This window comes from Muscardinus avellanarius (assembly GCF_963383645.1).
Source record: "Muscardinus avellanarius genome assembly, chromosome: 6".
NCBI lineage: Eukaryota > Metazoa > Chordata > Mammalia > Rodentia > Gliridae > Muscardinus > Muscardinus avellanarius.
The window spans coordinates 68,199,454-68,217,780 of record NC_137791.1 but is presented as its reverse complement, the minus strand read 5'-3'; the positions used below and the strand labels follow the sequence as shown (position 1 = coordinate 68,217,780).

Here is an 18,327-nt window from a genome sequence, read left to right as displayed (position 1 = left end):
CTAAATAAGCATACTTATTATCTAAAGTACACTACAGCATTTATTGTTCATTTACAGCAGGGCTGACTTGGCTCTTTATACTAGGCCAAGTACTGTGAAGGAAAAGTGATGAAAGTTTCTGCCCTCAGGGCCTAACAGACCTACAGCACCAGGCATGATCCAATCTGCACACACAGGAGGAGAGGATATTTCCTACAGCAAACATTACTGTCATGGGAATGCCCCAGAGCGACTTCAGGATGTTTTGTAGAAATTGGAGTTATTCATTAGAAGGGTATTTCATTATTTTAAAAGGGATAAAAGTAGATATTGAATGATACAGATAATGGCCAAATGGCCTACTTGAAGTTTAAAAATAGTTTCAAGAAAATAAGATAGATTTGGAGATAGATTGGAATGTGTGCCAATGGAAGAGGCAGAATTACTGAGAAGGTGGTTAAAAATGTAGAAATAAGAGGGAGTTAAGGCAAAGTTCTGCAGTATCACTGCAGCTGGAGGGTCAGGATTGAATTCAAAGGACTGGAGGCCCAGTAATGGAAGGCTGGACCTGGTGCCACCAAGGTATAATCACAAATAATGAAGGGCTGATAATGGAAACTTTATGCAATTTGCAACTAGTATTTTAAACACATAAATGGGTTGGAAAATTAGCAGTAGAAATAAATACATTTCAAAAAGATGGCTTGTCTTCTGTAATCAATTAGTAAAATAGGATCTTTATTGATGACTATGCCTTAAGAGTAATATTGTTTCGTTATCTAGTTTATAACCTGAAATCCTCATCAAGGACATAGGGGTGAGAGTGCTTGTGTCACTTCCTGAACAAATACCTAGACATAAATACCAGCAAGGATTTGGAATAAGCCTTTGAGACAGGAAAATTTCTTTTAATTCTTGAACACATATCCCTGGCTCTCCCAGTAAGTCTATCTTGTCCATTCCTCCAGTGTCATTTTGGTTTCTCAACTCTTTTTGTTTTTTTTTATAATTATTATTCTTTTGGCACTGGAGAGTGATCCTGGGGCATATTTGAAATCCTACAAGCTACACTCCCAGCCCTTTTATGTTGTTGTTTTGAAATAGGGTCTCCCTAAGTTCCTAAGTCTTACTACATTGCTAAGGCTGTCCTACAACCTGCAATCCTCCTGTCTCTGGCTCCCAAATACTAGGATTAAAGGCATGCACTACTGTGCCTGACTTCCCAACTCTAAATTAGCTCTTTTTTTTTTTTTTTTTTTTTTTTTGCTATGTGTAGGGTGTGTGGCCTTGCACTCTTTCACAGGTAACAAAATATTTCTCATCATGTCATGGCCCGAAGCCACCACTAGTCCCTGATAATTGAGGGTGGATGGGGAAAAAATAGAAATCAAACTGGCTAAGCAGGGCTTTTGTTTTTTATTTTCTCCTGAAGATTTTTAGCTGCATTAACTCCTGACCAACCAGAAAACCTTTCTAGGTGACACTAAAGGAAGGAGGCTAGCTACATCTTGAGAGATTTTCACATATGCAAACCAAATATGTTCCATTGGAGTTTTTTAATTGTCCCTTTAAGCTCTCACATGTGTGAGGCTGGAGCTTGCTCAGGTCACCCCAGGGCTGAACAGACAGCCCCCCCCCCATCAGTACACACCAGAACATGCAAACCATTAATGCGATAATTATGTTTTTGTTGGTTATTTCAAAAATACATTCTTAACTCATTAATTTTAGAATTTTGTCATTCTATAGTTCTACTGAGGAAAAAAGGGTTTCTATTACCCAGCTGCTAAGCTCATTTGGGAAAGCAGGAAAACCAGCATACTGTCTCCAAAATTCCTCTGTGCATATTGTTGTCAGGTTTGTGGTTTGCTTCTAGAAATTTAGCTAGTGAGTTGATAAATATTTTTCAGCCTTCCCTCTTCATATGCGCATGCATATATGTGTGTGTATGTGTGTACATAAAGGTATTTTAAGATACATTTGAACCTAACAGAGCACTACATTATTTTCTTTTGACTGTGTTTTCAGGAACACCCATCAGCCTGATCATGGAGGAGAATGACTCCATCGAGAACCCCCAACTGGCCCAAGGGCGGCAGAACGCCACCAAGTGTGGGTGGCTGAGGAAGCAAGGAGGCTTTGTCAAGACTTGGCACACCCGCTGGTTTGTGCTCAAGGGAGATCAGCTCTATTATTTCAAAGATGAAGATGAAACCAAACCCCTGGTAAGTAAGAGAAAATAGAGTTGTGGTTTACAAGAACCATGAGGTAAAGGCATTTGCCAAAAACTGAGGGAGACTGAGGCCAACTCAAACTCCTGTTCTCCTTCAGTCCACAGGCATCTTTCACGCTCTTTCACCATTGTCTGCTTCCATTTGGAGATGATGAACCTGATAATTAAGGCCAAGAGACAGATTATATTATTTGTGTAATGTTAATTTAGAATTTTCTAAGCTAGAACACAATGTCGGCATCCCTCAGGCACACTTACTTTATAAGGAACTTTTAACGTGCATCTACTGGAAGATAAATATGGTAGCCCAAACATTTTCTTTTTCCCAGGAATAAACTAAAAGCATAGATTTAAAGGAAAATTGTAAACACAATCACCATTAATTTCTGGGCCATCTTCGGTACCAATTCTCCACTCATGAAATAGGGATATGGTGCAAAACCAGCATGCATAATATACTCCTCTGGAAATAGCTCCCATATTTCTTTGTGATTAGGAGCGATCTTTTATTTCCTTATCATTTTCTCAGCTGCAAATCTGGAGACTGCACTGAGAGAGAAGAAAATCTCTATCTGCATGTCTGTAGCTGCAGCAAGCTTCCCCAGCTGTGACCACCAAATATCAGCTGATGGGAGGATGTGGATAGAGGTATCATCCGAGTGTTTCCCTTTCATCAACATCCATGGGACATAGAAACGAGACAAGAAACATTTTAGATTAGTTTATATAAACACCTCTAACAATATGTTCTTAAGGCTATTTCATCTTGTGCTAAAGTTCAAAAACTTAATTAAGAATTTGGATCAGGACTCTGATTTGGTCTTTCAAATATTTGAGTCATTATAATTTCACAAGGTTCTCATTCTTCTAATTGAATTACCCCAAAATAGCCATAAAACTACATACTATAAAACCCTAGCCATTTCTTAAAATTACTACTAATTTTTGAGCATTTATCAGGGCTAATAATTAAAATATTTAAAATGATCCGATGAGGCAGGTATTATTAACTTTTGGGTGAAGAAGCCAAGATATAGGTGTAATGAAGATTACCCAAAGAGCAACAGATGATGGTCTATGACTCAACTCTAGACACATTTGAATCCATATGGCCTCAGCCAAGGAAATATAAATTTACAATAAAGTTCCAGACTGATATTGTGGCAATGATAGCACATTTCCATCTCTCTTATTTTACTTGTCATAGCAAACCTGTGGGGAATAAGAAATCAACAAATTGAGTCTTAGAGATGTGTAGTAACATGAGCATGATCATATGGAGGTAAGAGGCTTTCCCCTCTTATCTCACTCTCTAGATTTCTTTTCCTATTACCAAGTAATGCTCCACAACTAAATTGGGGGTAACATAAAAATTATAGAAAACCCTACACTGTCCTATGAATGGACAAATTTCTCCTTTACAGCACAGTCTTTAAGTAAAGGTCAGTGTCTGGCACATTGTAAGTGCTAACAGCACAGTTTTAAGTGAGTTAGTAGTGAGTTGAAAGCCCCTACAGCCATGCAGAGGATGGGGGCAGGCACTCTGTATATAATATATAGTATTGACTATTTTAAACTTCATACATCAAAATCCCAACTCTATTTAAAGCAACCAAGTATGTCACATTAAATAAACCCTGTAGTGATCTAGAGTGGCTTTAAAAAATTAAACATCAAAATGATGAACACCTTGAAAAATGTTGCAACTCCAAAAAATTAAATCTGTTGGTGTATTTGGTGGGCCTGTCTGTAGTAGCCAAGAGGATGCTGTTACTGAATGGCAGACGAGGAAAGAAGGCAGAGTCCTTTGCTCTGGATCCGGTGCTCTCAGTGCTCCGTCAGCCTTGTCTTTTGCTATACCACTAACCCTCAACTTTTCTTTTGACTTGCTCTGACTTAGAAGTATTTCTTGGTTATGCATGTTCAGCTTCAATGCATCTAACATGAACATTTCCATTGGTTTTCATGTATTTTGATGGAGACTTCAGTAATACTGGAGGAAACATCACTAATGAAAAGAAAAAAAAAATCTCTCTTCCCAGCATTACTAACTAGGTAGAAATGCTTAATACACATGATCCACTTTTTGTTTTCTGCTCCCCAGAAGGTACTTCTAACATAAGCGTATAAAACCCTCAAATTTGTGTCCCTCCTATTCCAGAAAAAATTTTTTAATTTATTTTAGTAAAACTCTTGGCAAGTTTCTTCTTACTCAATAAAGAGAATAAAGATCTATCATTATCTTCATTATGAAAAATGCTCACCTGGTGAGCAAAATTATAATCCTGACAGGCTACGGTGGAAATGCTGAATGTTCTGAAAACATGGATTGAGTTAGTGTACAGGAATGAGTGACGATCATTTGATAGAGTTCAGAAAGTTTACACAAGGGAATGGGTGACCCTCGCCTGGGGTTCTGAAGATTGATAGCAGTTTTTTTTCTTTTTTCTTTTTGAGGATCTGGGGATGGAACCCAGGGGCATTCGACCTCCGAGCTACACCCCTGCCCTATTTTTTATTTTTTATTTGGAAACAGGTTCTCATTAAACAGCGGAGCACCTCACTAAGTAGCTGAGGCTGTCCGCGTCCTCCGGTCTCAGGCTCCCGAATGCTGGGATAACAAGCATGCGGCACCATGCCCAGCTTCCAGATATCTAAATTGGTGAAAGGAATTCAAAGCAGAGGGAAGACATGGAGTTGTATAGAGGCATCTATAGATAGATAGTGCCATACTGCAAGGGTGACAAAATGACAAGAAGTTTGATAAGAGAGACAGGTAGGACACAATGGAAAGGAACCCATGTGGTGGGCAGTGACTGGACTCTCTTATAAGCAATGGGAAGCTACTTCCAGACAAGTTGCACAACTATGTTAATCTTAGTTAAATTTTAAGAAAGGAATCTTAGTATCCTTTTTTTAAACAAGTAAAAATATAAGTTTATGGGCATAATTTTATCCAATGGTTTTTCTTCTACCCCGCTTTCAATTTTTACCTAAGAACATATGTCTGATTTAGTGCACTACATGCTCAGTCATGGGAACCTAATATTGTCTTTCATTTTCTTATTCAAATTGCCCTTGTCTTCCAAATATTTGACAAACTGCACAAAATTCAAGACTGAGAAAATTTTGCTGCTACTTTTCTTATATTTTCTTTTTCAGCAAAGGGCAAAAGTTTCTCCAGGTTCTCCTCTCTCCAGGGGCAGTACCTGATTGACTTTTCAGCCCTTAACAAATGTTCCCCTGGCAACATATTAGAGACCTACTTCAAAACATGGGTATTTCTTATAATCCTAGTACTTGGAAGGCTGAGACAAGAGGACCACAGGTTTGAAATAAGCCTCAGAAACTTAGAAAATCTCTCTGCAACTTAATGAGACCCTGTTTCAAAAAAGAAAATAGGGCTGAGGGTGTATCTCAGAATATAACATCCCTAGATTAATTCCCCAGGAAAACACACACACACACACACACACACACACACACACACACACACACACACAAATATTTATAAACTTTTTAAAGTATGACACCTCCCTCCAAATTTAGTTTATTAGGGACAAGAATTCCAAGTGTTTGCATTTATACTGAAATGTATTTTATTCATGACATATTTAAAAACTGAAGTAAATTTTGATTGTTTCTGAAAGAACACAAATAAACAGACAATAAAGTGATATCTGTAGCCAATTTTTGAAAATATATTGATGTATCCAAAATATTTGTCCCTCAAAGATCATGATGGTAAAAATTTTATTTGGTTATATTTTCTACCATTTTTAGGTAATCGTTTTCTATTTTGATTTTTAATCTTATATAGAAATCTTAAATATAGAAAAAATTGATGTAATACTATACAGAAGATTGTAAGAAAGACCTTTCATTTTCACTGCATACCTTAAGACTTTGGAACAGTAAATGTTTTTAGAAAAAGCGTGTGTGTGTGTGTGTGTGTGTGTGTGTGTGTGTGTGTGTGGTACTGGGGGTTGAACCCAGGGCGATTCTACCTCTGAGCTATACCCTCAGCCAGTTTTTATTTGTTGTTTTGAAAGAGGGTCTCACTAAGTTGCTTAGTCTCACTAAATTTCCGAGGCTGGTCTTAAACCTGTGATCTTCCTGTGTCAGCCTCCCAAGTACTGGGATTACAGTTGTATACCACTGCACCCATCTAAAATACCAAGTCAGTGAAAATATTTGTTTTTCCATCTTTCATTAATAGTGCAACAAATGGCTGAGGCCTTAATGATAGAAATCACAATATGAGGGAAGAAAACAAGTCAGAGATAAAGCACAATCATTATAGTTATCCTAAAATTAAGGCATTTGTGCTGGTTCTGGTAAATTAATTCGGTGGTAAATTTCTACTGCTCTTTTGGACTCATCTGTCTTTCTTTAACCAAGAAGTACATTATTCTCTTCCCCCCTCCCTCCTACTCATGTTTGGCTTACTGATTGACTTTGATATAGAGGAATTGGGGAAGGGCTAAATGAGTTATGTGTGCATGTATGTCTCTACCATCCTGTACCCCATTAAGATGTACGACAACAATACACCAATAAAAAATAAATAAAGAAGTATATTACCACATAAATGAAAGCTAAGTCTGAATTTGGGCTATGCTGGTGAACACCTCAGGCATTCCCTCATGGTTGGAGTTTATAGAAGAAATCATTGATTTTTCGAAGCCAGTTTGAGACTCCTGATAAAATAGCTAAAATTCAAACAGGCACAAGCCCAATTAATCTAGTCTAGACATTCTACAAAAGATATTGATCCAATTGTGTGGGGAATGTTTTTTCTGGACATGATGAGTCCAAGACCATATTAGATCAAAATGGATTTTCTTAACTCAGGGGACAAAACAATTTTGAGTGAATTATAACTTGAGGACTGACCTCTAAATGTGCAAGAATTGATTGCCTATGGAAGAGTAAGCTCTAATTTTATATATTTAATGACATTCATGAGTTTATGAAATCTAGAAATCTCTCGGCTATTGTCTGTTATGGAGTATGAACCAGAAGAAGCTAAAGCACCAATTAAGGGCTTAAAATAATACTAGAAACACTATTTGAGATTATCCTCAAACCTAAAATAGACTTCTGTATAGTATCTGAGTCTTTTAGTATTTAATGAGACACAAAAAATAGAGTTGTGTGTCATTATACATTTTAGGAACCTTAGTGCTTTCTTAGAAATGACTATATAAAAAGAGAAAATATTAGCCAGGCATGGTGGTTCACACTTGTAACCCCAGTACTTTGGAGGCTGAGACAAGAGGATCTTGGTTCACAGCCAGCCTCAGCTATTTAGTGAGGCACTCTGCAACTTAGTGAGACCTTGTTTCAAAATAAATATCTGGCCAGAGGTTCAATCCCCAGCACCACAAAAAAGAGAGAAAATATTAATAATGTAAAATATTTTATTCCACCATTAGTTGAATATTTTGTTGCTTATATTTATACAGAAACATAGAAATAACATTTATCCACTTTAGAGTAAAGACAGATTTTGAGTAACTTGTTAGAGGTGATTTTTTTTCTCATCTATGCTCTTATTATGATACATTGGGCAAATGGGTTAAGCTGCTTAAGGTTTAATGTAATAATCTATACAATAAGATGATAATAGTACAAACCTCAAGACATTATTGTGAGGATTAAAAGAGAGAATTTATATGGATAATTTTAGAAGGCAGTGGCATATAGTAGGCATAAAATAAATGTTAGCTATTTTTATGTTAGAAATTATATTTTAAGATACTCATATTACTCATTCATTCAACTATTTTAAAATTTAATACATATTTGTAGATTCCTAATATGCTTATAGATAGTATATTAGATTCTAGGAAATATAAAGATAGTATATAAAAATAGACCACCAAAATAAGGTTTTAAAAAGAATAAGCTTATTTATTTCTCAAGTGAAAATTTAAATAAGTAAGTGAAGTCTACTTCAAATAACTATTTAGAAACCCAGGCTGCCAGGGAGTTTGCATTTTTAACTTCCAAACTTACCATGAGGTTATTTCCACTCTGGTTTTCTAGGATGAAATTAGAAAAGAAATGTTGCATAGAAGTTTTGATGGACCAAGCGTATAGTGGCCCATGTCACTCTGTTCACATTCTGTTGACTAGAAGGAACTGGCTCACATGCCATACATGCCTGCACAGGAATTGAGTCATGTAGTCTCACTTTATCTTGGAAAGTGGAGGAGAATATGGATCTTGAAAAGAGTGGGAGGTCTCTGTCACTGGTGATTAAAATAATCTCAAGCTGGGCGTGGTGGTGCACACTTGTAATTCCAGCATTGGGGAGGCTGAGACAGGAGGATCCTGATTTGCGGACAGCCTCAGCTACTTAGTGAGGCCCTCCACAACTCAGTAAGACCCTGTTTCAAAATAAAGAATAAAAAATAGAGCTGGGGTGTAGCTTGGAGGTAGAATGCCCCTGAGTTCCCCTGAGTTCCATCTCCAGACCTGCAATAAATAAATAAATAAATAAATAAATAAATAAATAAATAAACTCAAACTTTCATGCAGAGGGATCTCAATTCCAATGATGTTATGGATACTTACAGTTTCTTACAAGGAAGTAATAATTTAATAAGAAAAATCTAGGGGATCTTTGGGGTAATAGGAGGAGCATGTATTACTACTGCAAGGTTCCAGGAGAATTTCCCAAAGGAATAGATGTTTAACCAGAGAAATGATGGGAATAAGTGATAGATGATGCCAACTGCCCTTGGAGTGGAATTCATAGTGACAAAAAGGTGGAGGAGTAAAAAGTCCTCATGGCTAACTGTTGGAGAATTGATAGTGGTCAAGTATTTTGGTACCTAAGAAAGAAGTCAAGCAGTGATGAGAAATGGTTTCAAAGAAGTAAATGCAGGATGGTATACTGAGAGTGCTTTAAGCAGTGTAAAGAATTTTGGGTTTTATCCTGAGACCTTAATTTCCCATGTTTTTGTGTGCTTGTTTCCTATTTTAAACTTTAAAGCTAAACAGTTACAATAGGGCTCAATGTAGGGAAAGCTTAATGTAAAAGAATGCAAAATACTCACCTATTTAAAACCAGTCCTGGAATTGTTTGGTGTCCCTATAATAGGTCATTTAATATTATGATATAATCTCTGGAAAAATTATTGAAAAGCAAGTATACTACAGAAAAAAATATTTGACCTTTCATTATGCAGTCTTGCAAAACCAGGAATCATGAGAATGATCCTGATCCTCAAGTAACTGTTGAGTGTAGGAAGAAGAGCTGACAAAATCAGGTGCTATGGAGAGGGCACCTAATGGTAGGAGAGTCTCAGGGAGTGGCTCAGAGAAAATTGCAAATGGATGGGAAGAGGGATTACAGCATTTAAAAAAAAAAGTTCATTCTAATAATTTTCTCTGCAATTGAGTTTTTCCAGTATGGGCATTTCCCTGGGGAACAGTTGAGCTCAGTAGTTCTGTGTATAACTCCTGCAATAAGAACTGCCTAAGCACGTTCTGGAGCCCACCACTAGCTTCAGGCCTTATCTAAGTTACTAAACTTCATACTGCATTATTCTCATCTGTAAAATATAAGTGATGATAATACTATTTCACAAAGTTGTTAGCAGGCATGAAATGTTTCTTGAGTGTTTCCACATACCTAGTCACATAGTAAGCACTTGAAATGTTCTGGCTGTTTTTGTTATGGTCGTCATTGTAATGGCTTCTGTCATCCTTGACCATCGGGTTACACTGACACGGTAATATAGAGGCTAGAATCTATAATATATACCTTATTTTCTGCATGATGATGGAAATAATTAGCAATCGGTTCATGTAGCATTTATGAAGACTTTATTATCACCAGTGATGACAAATTCAAAGCAGAAGATAACTTGTTTTCACTTGTGACCTATACTGTCAGACATTGAAATCACATGAAAAGATTCCCCCAAAAGCGATGTGCACTTTTGTAGTATGTCTCTTTTCTTTGTTTAAATTATTTTTGGGCTCCTTCAGAGCTGATCAAAATGGCTATGATGACAGCTAAAGAGACATAGGGAATTTCTTGGCAAAATTGAACCGCTCCAGGGAGAAGGCAGTGCGGGTCTTCTTGTCTCCTATGTGGTGCCTATTCATCATCAACAGTTTAGCACAAAAACTACTGGAGTTGAATAGCTTGAATTCTGCTTCTTTTACCCATATTGACTAATGGCTTTTGTGATTGTGATGCAAGTCAACATATAGAACCAGATAGGTCATATTTTTTACCATCTTATTAGTAAAAACAGGCAAATTTCCATTATGCTGACTAGTAGAGAAGAAAAGTTAGTGGAAAAAATAGCTAGGAAGAAATATAATTTGCACATTTACATTGTTGATGCTTATTGTAGTGTTTAAAAAGCTACTCCCTTCCCCCCAATGAATTATTTTACAGATATTTGTTACTGATTCTCTTTTAGGCTTCTTTGAGGCAATTGATCTTCTTGTCTTCCCTTCTTTAGCTTTAGCCTGCTGAAATCCAGCTGCTCCCTATTTTTCTAGAGCTATTACCATATGTTCACTCATGCAGTGACTATTAATCAATGTAAACTATACAAATTACAATCTAATTTTAAAAACAGTTTGATCAATTTTTATGTACAAGGAAGCAACCCTAGATGAAAATCTATTATTCTCACTTTCTAAATTTTGTTTTTTTCATTAATATAATATTTTTAAGGCTCATCCACATTGCAGCATGTATCAGTACTTTATTTCTTATTATCCCTTAAAATAATATGCCATTTTGTAAAAATACCACATTTTCTTTATTCCCTTGTCAGTTGGTAAACATTTGGATTTGTTTACACTTTGGGCTACATGAATAATGCAGCTATGAACACTCATGTATAAGCTCTTGAGTGGACATATACTTTCATTTCTCTTGAGCATATACTTGGGAATAGAATGGTAAGTAGGAAGGTAACTCTATGTTTAACCTTTGTGGGACCGTGTAGGTCATTTTTAATTATTAAATGTCAATCTAATTTCCAGCTCAAGTTTAAATTTCATCTATGTCCCTTTGCACTTCACCTAAGTTTTAATAGCTTGATGGGGATTCTTCAAGGAAGAAGACACCATGTGCACTCATCCTCCTTTCCAGCACTGTGTATGATAAACTTTTCTCCTCTTTGAAATCTGTGGCAATGAGGGCTGGCAGAGAAAAGAGGAGCAAGAATAAGAACAGACAGACACATCTCTGTCTAACAGTCCATTGCTGTAGAGGTCACACCTGTGCATATTGGTTTCTTCTACTCTTCTGGCTAATTTGTGCCTGTTGACCACCATCTCAACTATGTAGAATCCTAAGGTTGCAGGTGAGGCTATATCTTGTCTTCTGCTTTCATCTTCCAGTTTCAGAAATGGGCATTTCATCCCATAGCTTCTATTGTCTGGGATCACATCACCAGGGACCCACCTTCCATAATTTCACCAGACTCACTGAAAATCCAAGCATGGTTGCTGTGACAAATGTATGATTGTAGGAACCTACAATTCCGCAGTGTCACAGAGTTTTCTTTGGCCTACATCTTTGTCTTTGTGTCTGTTACTCTAGTATAGATGATTGGCATCATAAGCACATAGAAAATTGAAGTGCAAGTTACCAGGTTCCCCGTAGCTCGTGACTCCCTGGAGTTACAGCTCTCTTGACTTGAGGGAGCCATGGCTTCTTTTCCGGCTGTTTTTCCCTTGGCTGCTGACTGCTCCGGTGGCATCTGCCTGAGTAGTATTCCATTCCTTTATCTCCTAAAACAACCAGGCACATAGCATTCATTATTTCTGCTTTTAAATTCCAGAAACCAATTCAGGACAGTAGGATAATTTCTACTTAACATCATATTAAAAAGTACTTATACATTTACATTTTAAATTGTACCTCATAAATCAAATGCACATGATTTTTATTTTTTCATGTAAGTGGAACTAGCATTCTCAATTAACTATCTAGAAATGGTCAAAATTTATCATTTGTATGACTTTTTATGATTATTAACTTGAAACAACATTCTATTCTAAGTATGTGCCAGGTATCTTGCCATATACACAAATATGATGTTTAATACTTTAAAATGTTAAGGTACTAAAATTTATCATGCAAATACTGAATATATTTTCATTTATTTTAAATTATTTTTTCTCTTCTAACTTATTGTTTAGTTGGTGTCATAGTCATTAGAAGAGATGAAAAGAATCAGTTTCATTTACTAGCACAATCCTTAGTTCACCTTTATGGACCTGGATTTCTATTAAACATGTTTTTCTAGGTATGAGATCATACATGCTTGAATAGCATGCCATTTATCACTAGGGTTTAAAAATGTGTATCTTCTAGTTGGTCTGCCTTGTTTCCAGTGTGTGTGTGTGTGTGTGTGTGTGTGTGTGTGTGTGTGTGTGTGTGAGATACTGTGGATTGAACCCAGGGCATTCTGCCTTTGAGAAACAACCCTATTCCTTTTATGTTTTTTTTAAACAGGGTCTTTTTAAATTTTGCATCACTGGGGATTCTACCTCCGAGCTACACCCCTAGACCTGTTTTTTATTCTTTATTTTGAAACAGGGCCTCACTGATTTTCAAAGAGCCTCACTAAGTAGCCGAGGCTGTCTGCAAACTGTGATCCTCTTGTCTCAGTCTCCCAAATGCTGGGATTACAAGTGTGTGCCACCACACCAGACACAAATAGGATCTTTCTAGGTTGCTGAGTCTCTCTAAGTTCTGAGTCTGTTCTCAAACTTGGGATAACCCCATCTCAGCTTTCCCAAGCACTAGAATTATAGATGTGCACCACTGTACCCAGTTCCAATCTTTAGAAATTGTAAGGTGGATAATAAGAATAAATAACTGAATCTGTAGATATAAACTCTTTCTCCAAGACGTTGTTTCAATGTGTTATATAGCCCTGGCCTTTCTTGAATCATGCACTGGCTATTTGACTAAATCAACATAGCCCTAACTTATCTATGTTATTTAACATTCATAATATTCTCAAGGGAAGACCGGACACATGAACTGTAAGATTCTCATATATTTTTCAAATAGCTTTGCAGATCCAATTTCTGTATATATTATGAAATATTTACCTAATCATATTTCAATGCCAATCTTTAATATTTATATTTTATTTAGATTTTAAAGGATGCCTTTTACATATAATTTCTGTTTTTTTTTAATAATGCATGTAGTGATTCAGAAGCCGAAGGTACTCTTGAATGTGGACTTATTCTTCCATTAATGATGTACTTATATTAGACACTTCTCCCCATGTCTCCTCTGTTAAATAACAAAAGTGAAGCCAATGGTTTCAGAGATGTTTTTCAATCCCAGGTTTCTAAGGGTTTTGATTGTCCATGCAACTATTCTTTTAAAAAAATTTTATGGGTACATTTTATAGTCATACATCTTAGTGGAGTACAAGATGGTACAGGAATACATGCACACATCACCCAATTAGTCCTTCCCCAATATTCTTGCTTTCTAAAATTTAAACTATCATGTTTCTTAGACTGAATAATACTTTTAATTATTTCCTAAATATTGCCTATAAAATGTATGCTGCAATACATTGGAAATAGGAAATTTTACCTTGAGCATATCCTGGGGAGAAATGAACAGTAATTCTATTTTTAACCTACACACTTATTTCATAAATGTTCTAAGTTTTTCGTTAGTTTGCATTTAGAATAATTAAGCAAGAATATTTGGTGAAGACAGTTTTAGTTATTATCACAAATAATGACATGACTGCTTCTCTAAAGTAGAGTTTTCAAAACTTCCTTTTTTGAGTTTTTTTATTGGTGCACTGTACTCATACATCTTAAAGAGATACAAGATAGTAGAGGCATACATGTCCACATCACTCATTTAGCCCTTCCCCATTTCCCACCCCATCTGCTCCCCCCTCCCTCCTCATGTTTGGCTTAGTGATTGACTAAATTTCTTTTTTTATGTGTCATCATTTCATATACAGTTGTGATAAAAAGTGTTTATTTAAAATGTCTTCTTCTTTACTTCTCAAAACTGTTATAGACTACTTTAAAGATACAAACAACATAAAGTTCTTTCCATTCAAAATTATGAGATTTAAAACTCAAAAGACAGGAACTGGGGATGTAGCTCAGTAATTAAATCTGCCTAGCATATGTGAGGCCTTGGGTTTGATCCCAGCACTGAAAAACACAGGAAATAAAACCAAAATAAAAATACCCAGTAAAAGAGAAAATTTGGCTGAATTTTGAAAACCCCAAATGGTTATTTATTGCTTGAAATTCTATTGATTAATTTGGTTTCAAAGAATTATGAACATAAAGGATGCTGTAGAGACTGCATTCCTCTTTTTGTTACTACCCCAAAAGCTTGTAACAGGGTCAATTTAAATATCAGATATTAACGTTTTCACTCTAATATTACATATAGTATTAGTGAACAAAATACATTCAAAATATTTCTGGATATTAGATAATAATCTGCATTGAAAAGTTTCCACATATTTTAATTGAGATATTCTGGGTCATATACTTTGGTTTGTTATTAGAGGTAATAAGTCATAGAGGCCCTATTTATTGTCTCCTCAAGTCACTATGTCTCTGATCAGCCATTTCAACATAAATTGTATGTTCATTCCTGACCTGCTTTTTATTTTTATATTCTAGTTTGGGAAACAGGAGTTGTGCAATATAACACTTAAGGACATTTATTCTGTGGCATTCCACATAGCTGATACTTTTCTAACTTTCCTATTTTGATGTCTGTCTGAAAATTTCAGACTTTTTATTGAGAAATACATTTACAATTTTAGTAAAGTCTCAGAGACTAAAAGAACAATAAGCCTACGTTTAGAGTGTAACTCAAGACATTCTTCAGCTTCAAAACTTTTTTAGTGACAATTAAACATTTCCAGTGAATAAAAATGAAAAATACATCTTAAATGGTAATTCACACTTTATTGTGGTTTTGCAGGAAGATAAAAGGTTATAAACATTCATTATATTTTTATATCTTATGTTTTGTGCTCAGTACTCTACATTATTTCATTAATTCTCAGAACAATACTTTATCAATTTTCTTTTTGGTAGATCAGAACACTGAACTTCAGAAGGGTTATAAAATCATTATTCCCAAGGCTAAGTGAAACCAGGCAGGGTAGTGAAGGGAAGAAAAGAAAAAATGTATAAGAAGAAGGGCAAGAAGGGAAAAATGTATAAGTATTCTTTGGAGGAATGGGCAGGGTTGATCTACTGTCAAGTGGTTTCTGAAAAGATTTATTTATCAAATAAGAAAGACAAAAGAAGGAACTTAATACCAAGCGTCATAAATAGAAATAGAGCTTGTATAAAACTCTGTGGAAGAACACTGTGTTCTAACAATAATGATGAAAATTTAGAGGCATTCTGAGAATTATCGAAGATATATTAATAGCTCATAAGTTTGCTAAGAGGCCTTAGGAGAGGGGATGTTGGCATTTTCTAGATCACATTTGGCTATTTGAGAAGTAGGGTCAAAGAATGTGTCTCCCACATGAGCAGAACCTGTTAAAACCTATCTACTATGTCTAATGCTCATTTTTCAAAATCATTCATGACAGGAGGATCGTGGTTCTCGAACAGCCTCAGCTACTACTTAATGAGGCCCTTTGCAACTCAGTGAGAACCTGTTCAAAAAAAAAATAAAAAGAATAAAAGAAATAGGGCTGTGGGTGTAGCTTGGAGGTAGAATGCCCCTGGGATCCATCCCCAGTACTGCAAAAAAAAAAAAATTATGAAATGAGCCTCTGTTAATTCTGTAGGCCTTGCAGGTGATTCCCACTTTAATCTATTTCACATTACACCATTCTGATCCATCAACACCACCTAATATGAATCTGAGTTTTGCTTCTGGCTGTCTCGGCAAACTTGTACAACAAAGAGAACTCACAGATAAAAGCAGATGTGACTATTTCTGTGTTGGACAGAAGAGAAATGTGATTAAAAAAACAGCGGTTTGTGATTATGGTTTAATTGCTGGACATCAAATAAAAATGGCTAATTGGGAAATGTGCCACAGACTATGTTCTTGGGTATGTGACAAAAAACTGAGGAAAACTTGTCTGTCTCACATTTGTGGATTCCCACGGAATGAACTTCTTCTGGTGGTTGAAGTCCTAGAGAAGAACCTGAAAGATTATTACAAAGGTAATTTTTTATGCTATATTTCTACTTCAGGGTTACGACTAGACGACAAAAGGTACAAGCACCTGCTGATGAGATGTCAGAAAATACATTTGTACATTTATAGCAAGGAATGAATTTTTTATAATTTTATAGAATTGAATAGATAAATGATTTTTATCTTCTCTTCCATCTACTCCATTCCCAAGTAATGGAGGTTCTCCTTTGGTCTTAGGCTTGTGGACTTTTTCAGTGATCACTAGCCTAGTGATAGTTCTCTGTAATGTGTTAAAAGCCTGGCCCATCTGCGCATTAGTACCTCCCTACACACACACACACACACACACATGCGTGCGCGCACAAACACACACACACACATACACGGGACTACCATACAAAAAGAAAAAAGTGCCAATTACCTCTTTCTTTTATATATATCTAGTTTGTTCTTTGCTCAATATAGAAATGACTTGATTATGACTCCATATTAAAGAAACAATTTCTGAATGAATGTGTTTGATTTTAAATCTTTTTCTATACTTACATGTTTCTTGTTTTTACTCTTTTTCTTAATTCTATTTCTTTACAACCCATTACAGGATGTTCAAGTGGAAGGCTGCTTGCATTGGGGCATTCCTTGGTACTCCTTCTCTCCACCCCCCCACCCCCGCCCCACCCTCTTGTTCTTATTCACACTCTTTGAGCCCAGTTGTTAGGACTAGATACTCTATCCCAGTGCAGTGCTAAGAACTCACAGTTGGATTTTTAGGTAGAAGTAGAGAAAATATGACATCATAGTTCAAGGCCACTTATCATTGCTCTGCCTAAGGAAAAGGGCTCTTCCTTTGTCAATACTGTCATATTAGCAATCTATACACGAGGTCTAGGCCAAAGCCTGAATCAATAATTAAGTATTTGAAGCCTTGTTTTAGTGCCTGTGTATAAAATCTCATGGTAGAACATAATTGGTTGAATGATAAATCCAGATATTTCTATACTCTGTGCCAAATGGAATTGTCACACTATCTCAGTAGTATGCCAGTTCCTATAGCTTAATCAGAATGCAGCTTGGATAGTAACTATTCCAAGTATATAATTTAATAGAAGAGTAAACAGAAAGATTACAAATATGTATAGAGTGATTCTCATGTTTAATACAATTGAGAATTGCTTAGATTTGGATAGTAGCTAAAAATAGCTCATATTTTTTAGCATAGTTTCAAATCTAGGTCTTCTGCTGAAAGCATTGAAGCAAGAGAATTAGATCAAAATTTAGAATGGCCCTGTTTCTAAAAATGAGAGAGTGATGAATTATCTATAAGAACTTTAAAGAATACTCATAGTTTTTGTTTGATTTTGGTACTGGCCATTGAAACCAGGGCATGTATATCCATCAGCATTACTGCTGCTATAATCTAAAGATTGGCCATGTAACTTAAAGGAAAGAATATTTATTTTCTTATGGTTTGGAGTTTAGTCTATGTGAGGCTGAGGTCTGCGGATCTCAGGGAATGGCAACCAGAGATGGAGGGAAAGCACATGGGCTGTGATCTTTACATCAAGGCAGCCAGAATCAAGAAAGAGAACAGGGGAGGAGGGATCCTTTATATAATCCCTAAGGCCTCACCACCAGGGACTACCTCCTCTAGCCACACCCTACTGGCCTACCAGATACCACTAAGGGAAATCCTTTACACTGGATTTATCCACTTCTGGGATTACAACCCTCATGGCTCAATTACACCAACTCCAGACATTAATAAGTGAGCCCTGTAGGGGACATTTTATTTCAGATCATAATAGCATGGCAAATGCTAAACAAAAACTCTACACACTAAACTGTATCCTTAGTTCTGTTTTTACATTTTGAGATAGGATATCTACTAAATTTCCCAGGCTGGCCATGAACTTGCTACTCTACTCTTTTGAGTAGCTGGGATGTTAGG

The 18,327-nt window shown here is 36.1% G+C and overlaps 1 protein-coding gene across 1 annotated transcript in view; it reads left to right on the top strand.

Moving 5' to 3' along the window:
- Positions 1-2,024: 2,024 nt before the first annotated feature.
- The window catches only part of ARHGAP24 (Rho GTPase activating protein 24), a gene marked incomplete at both ends in the record, with an annotated part of 413,331 nt that continues 397,028 nt past the window's right edge, over positions 2,025-18,327 (top strand). The window contains one exon of the mRNA XM_080697743.1: positions 2,025-2,204. Coding sequence (XP_080553869.1) covers positions 2,028-2,204 — 177 coding nt within the window. The remainder of the gene's footprint in view (positions 2,205-18,327) is intronic.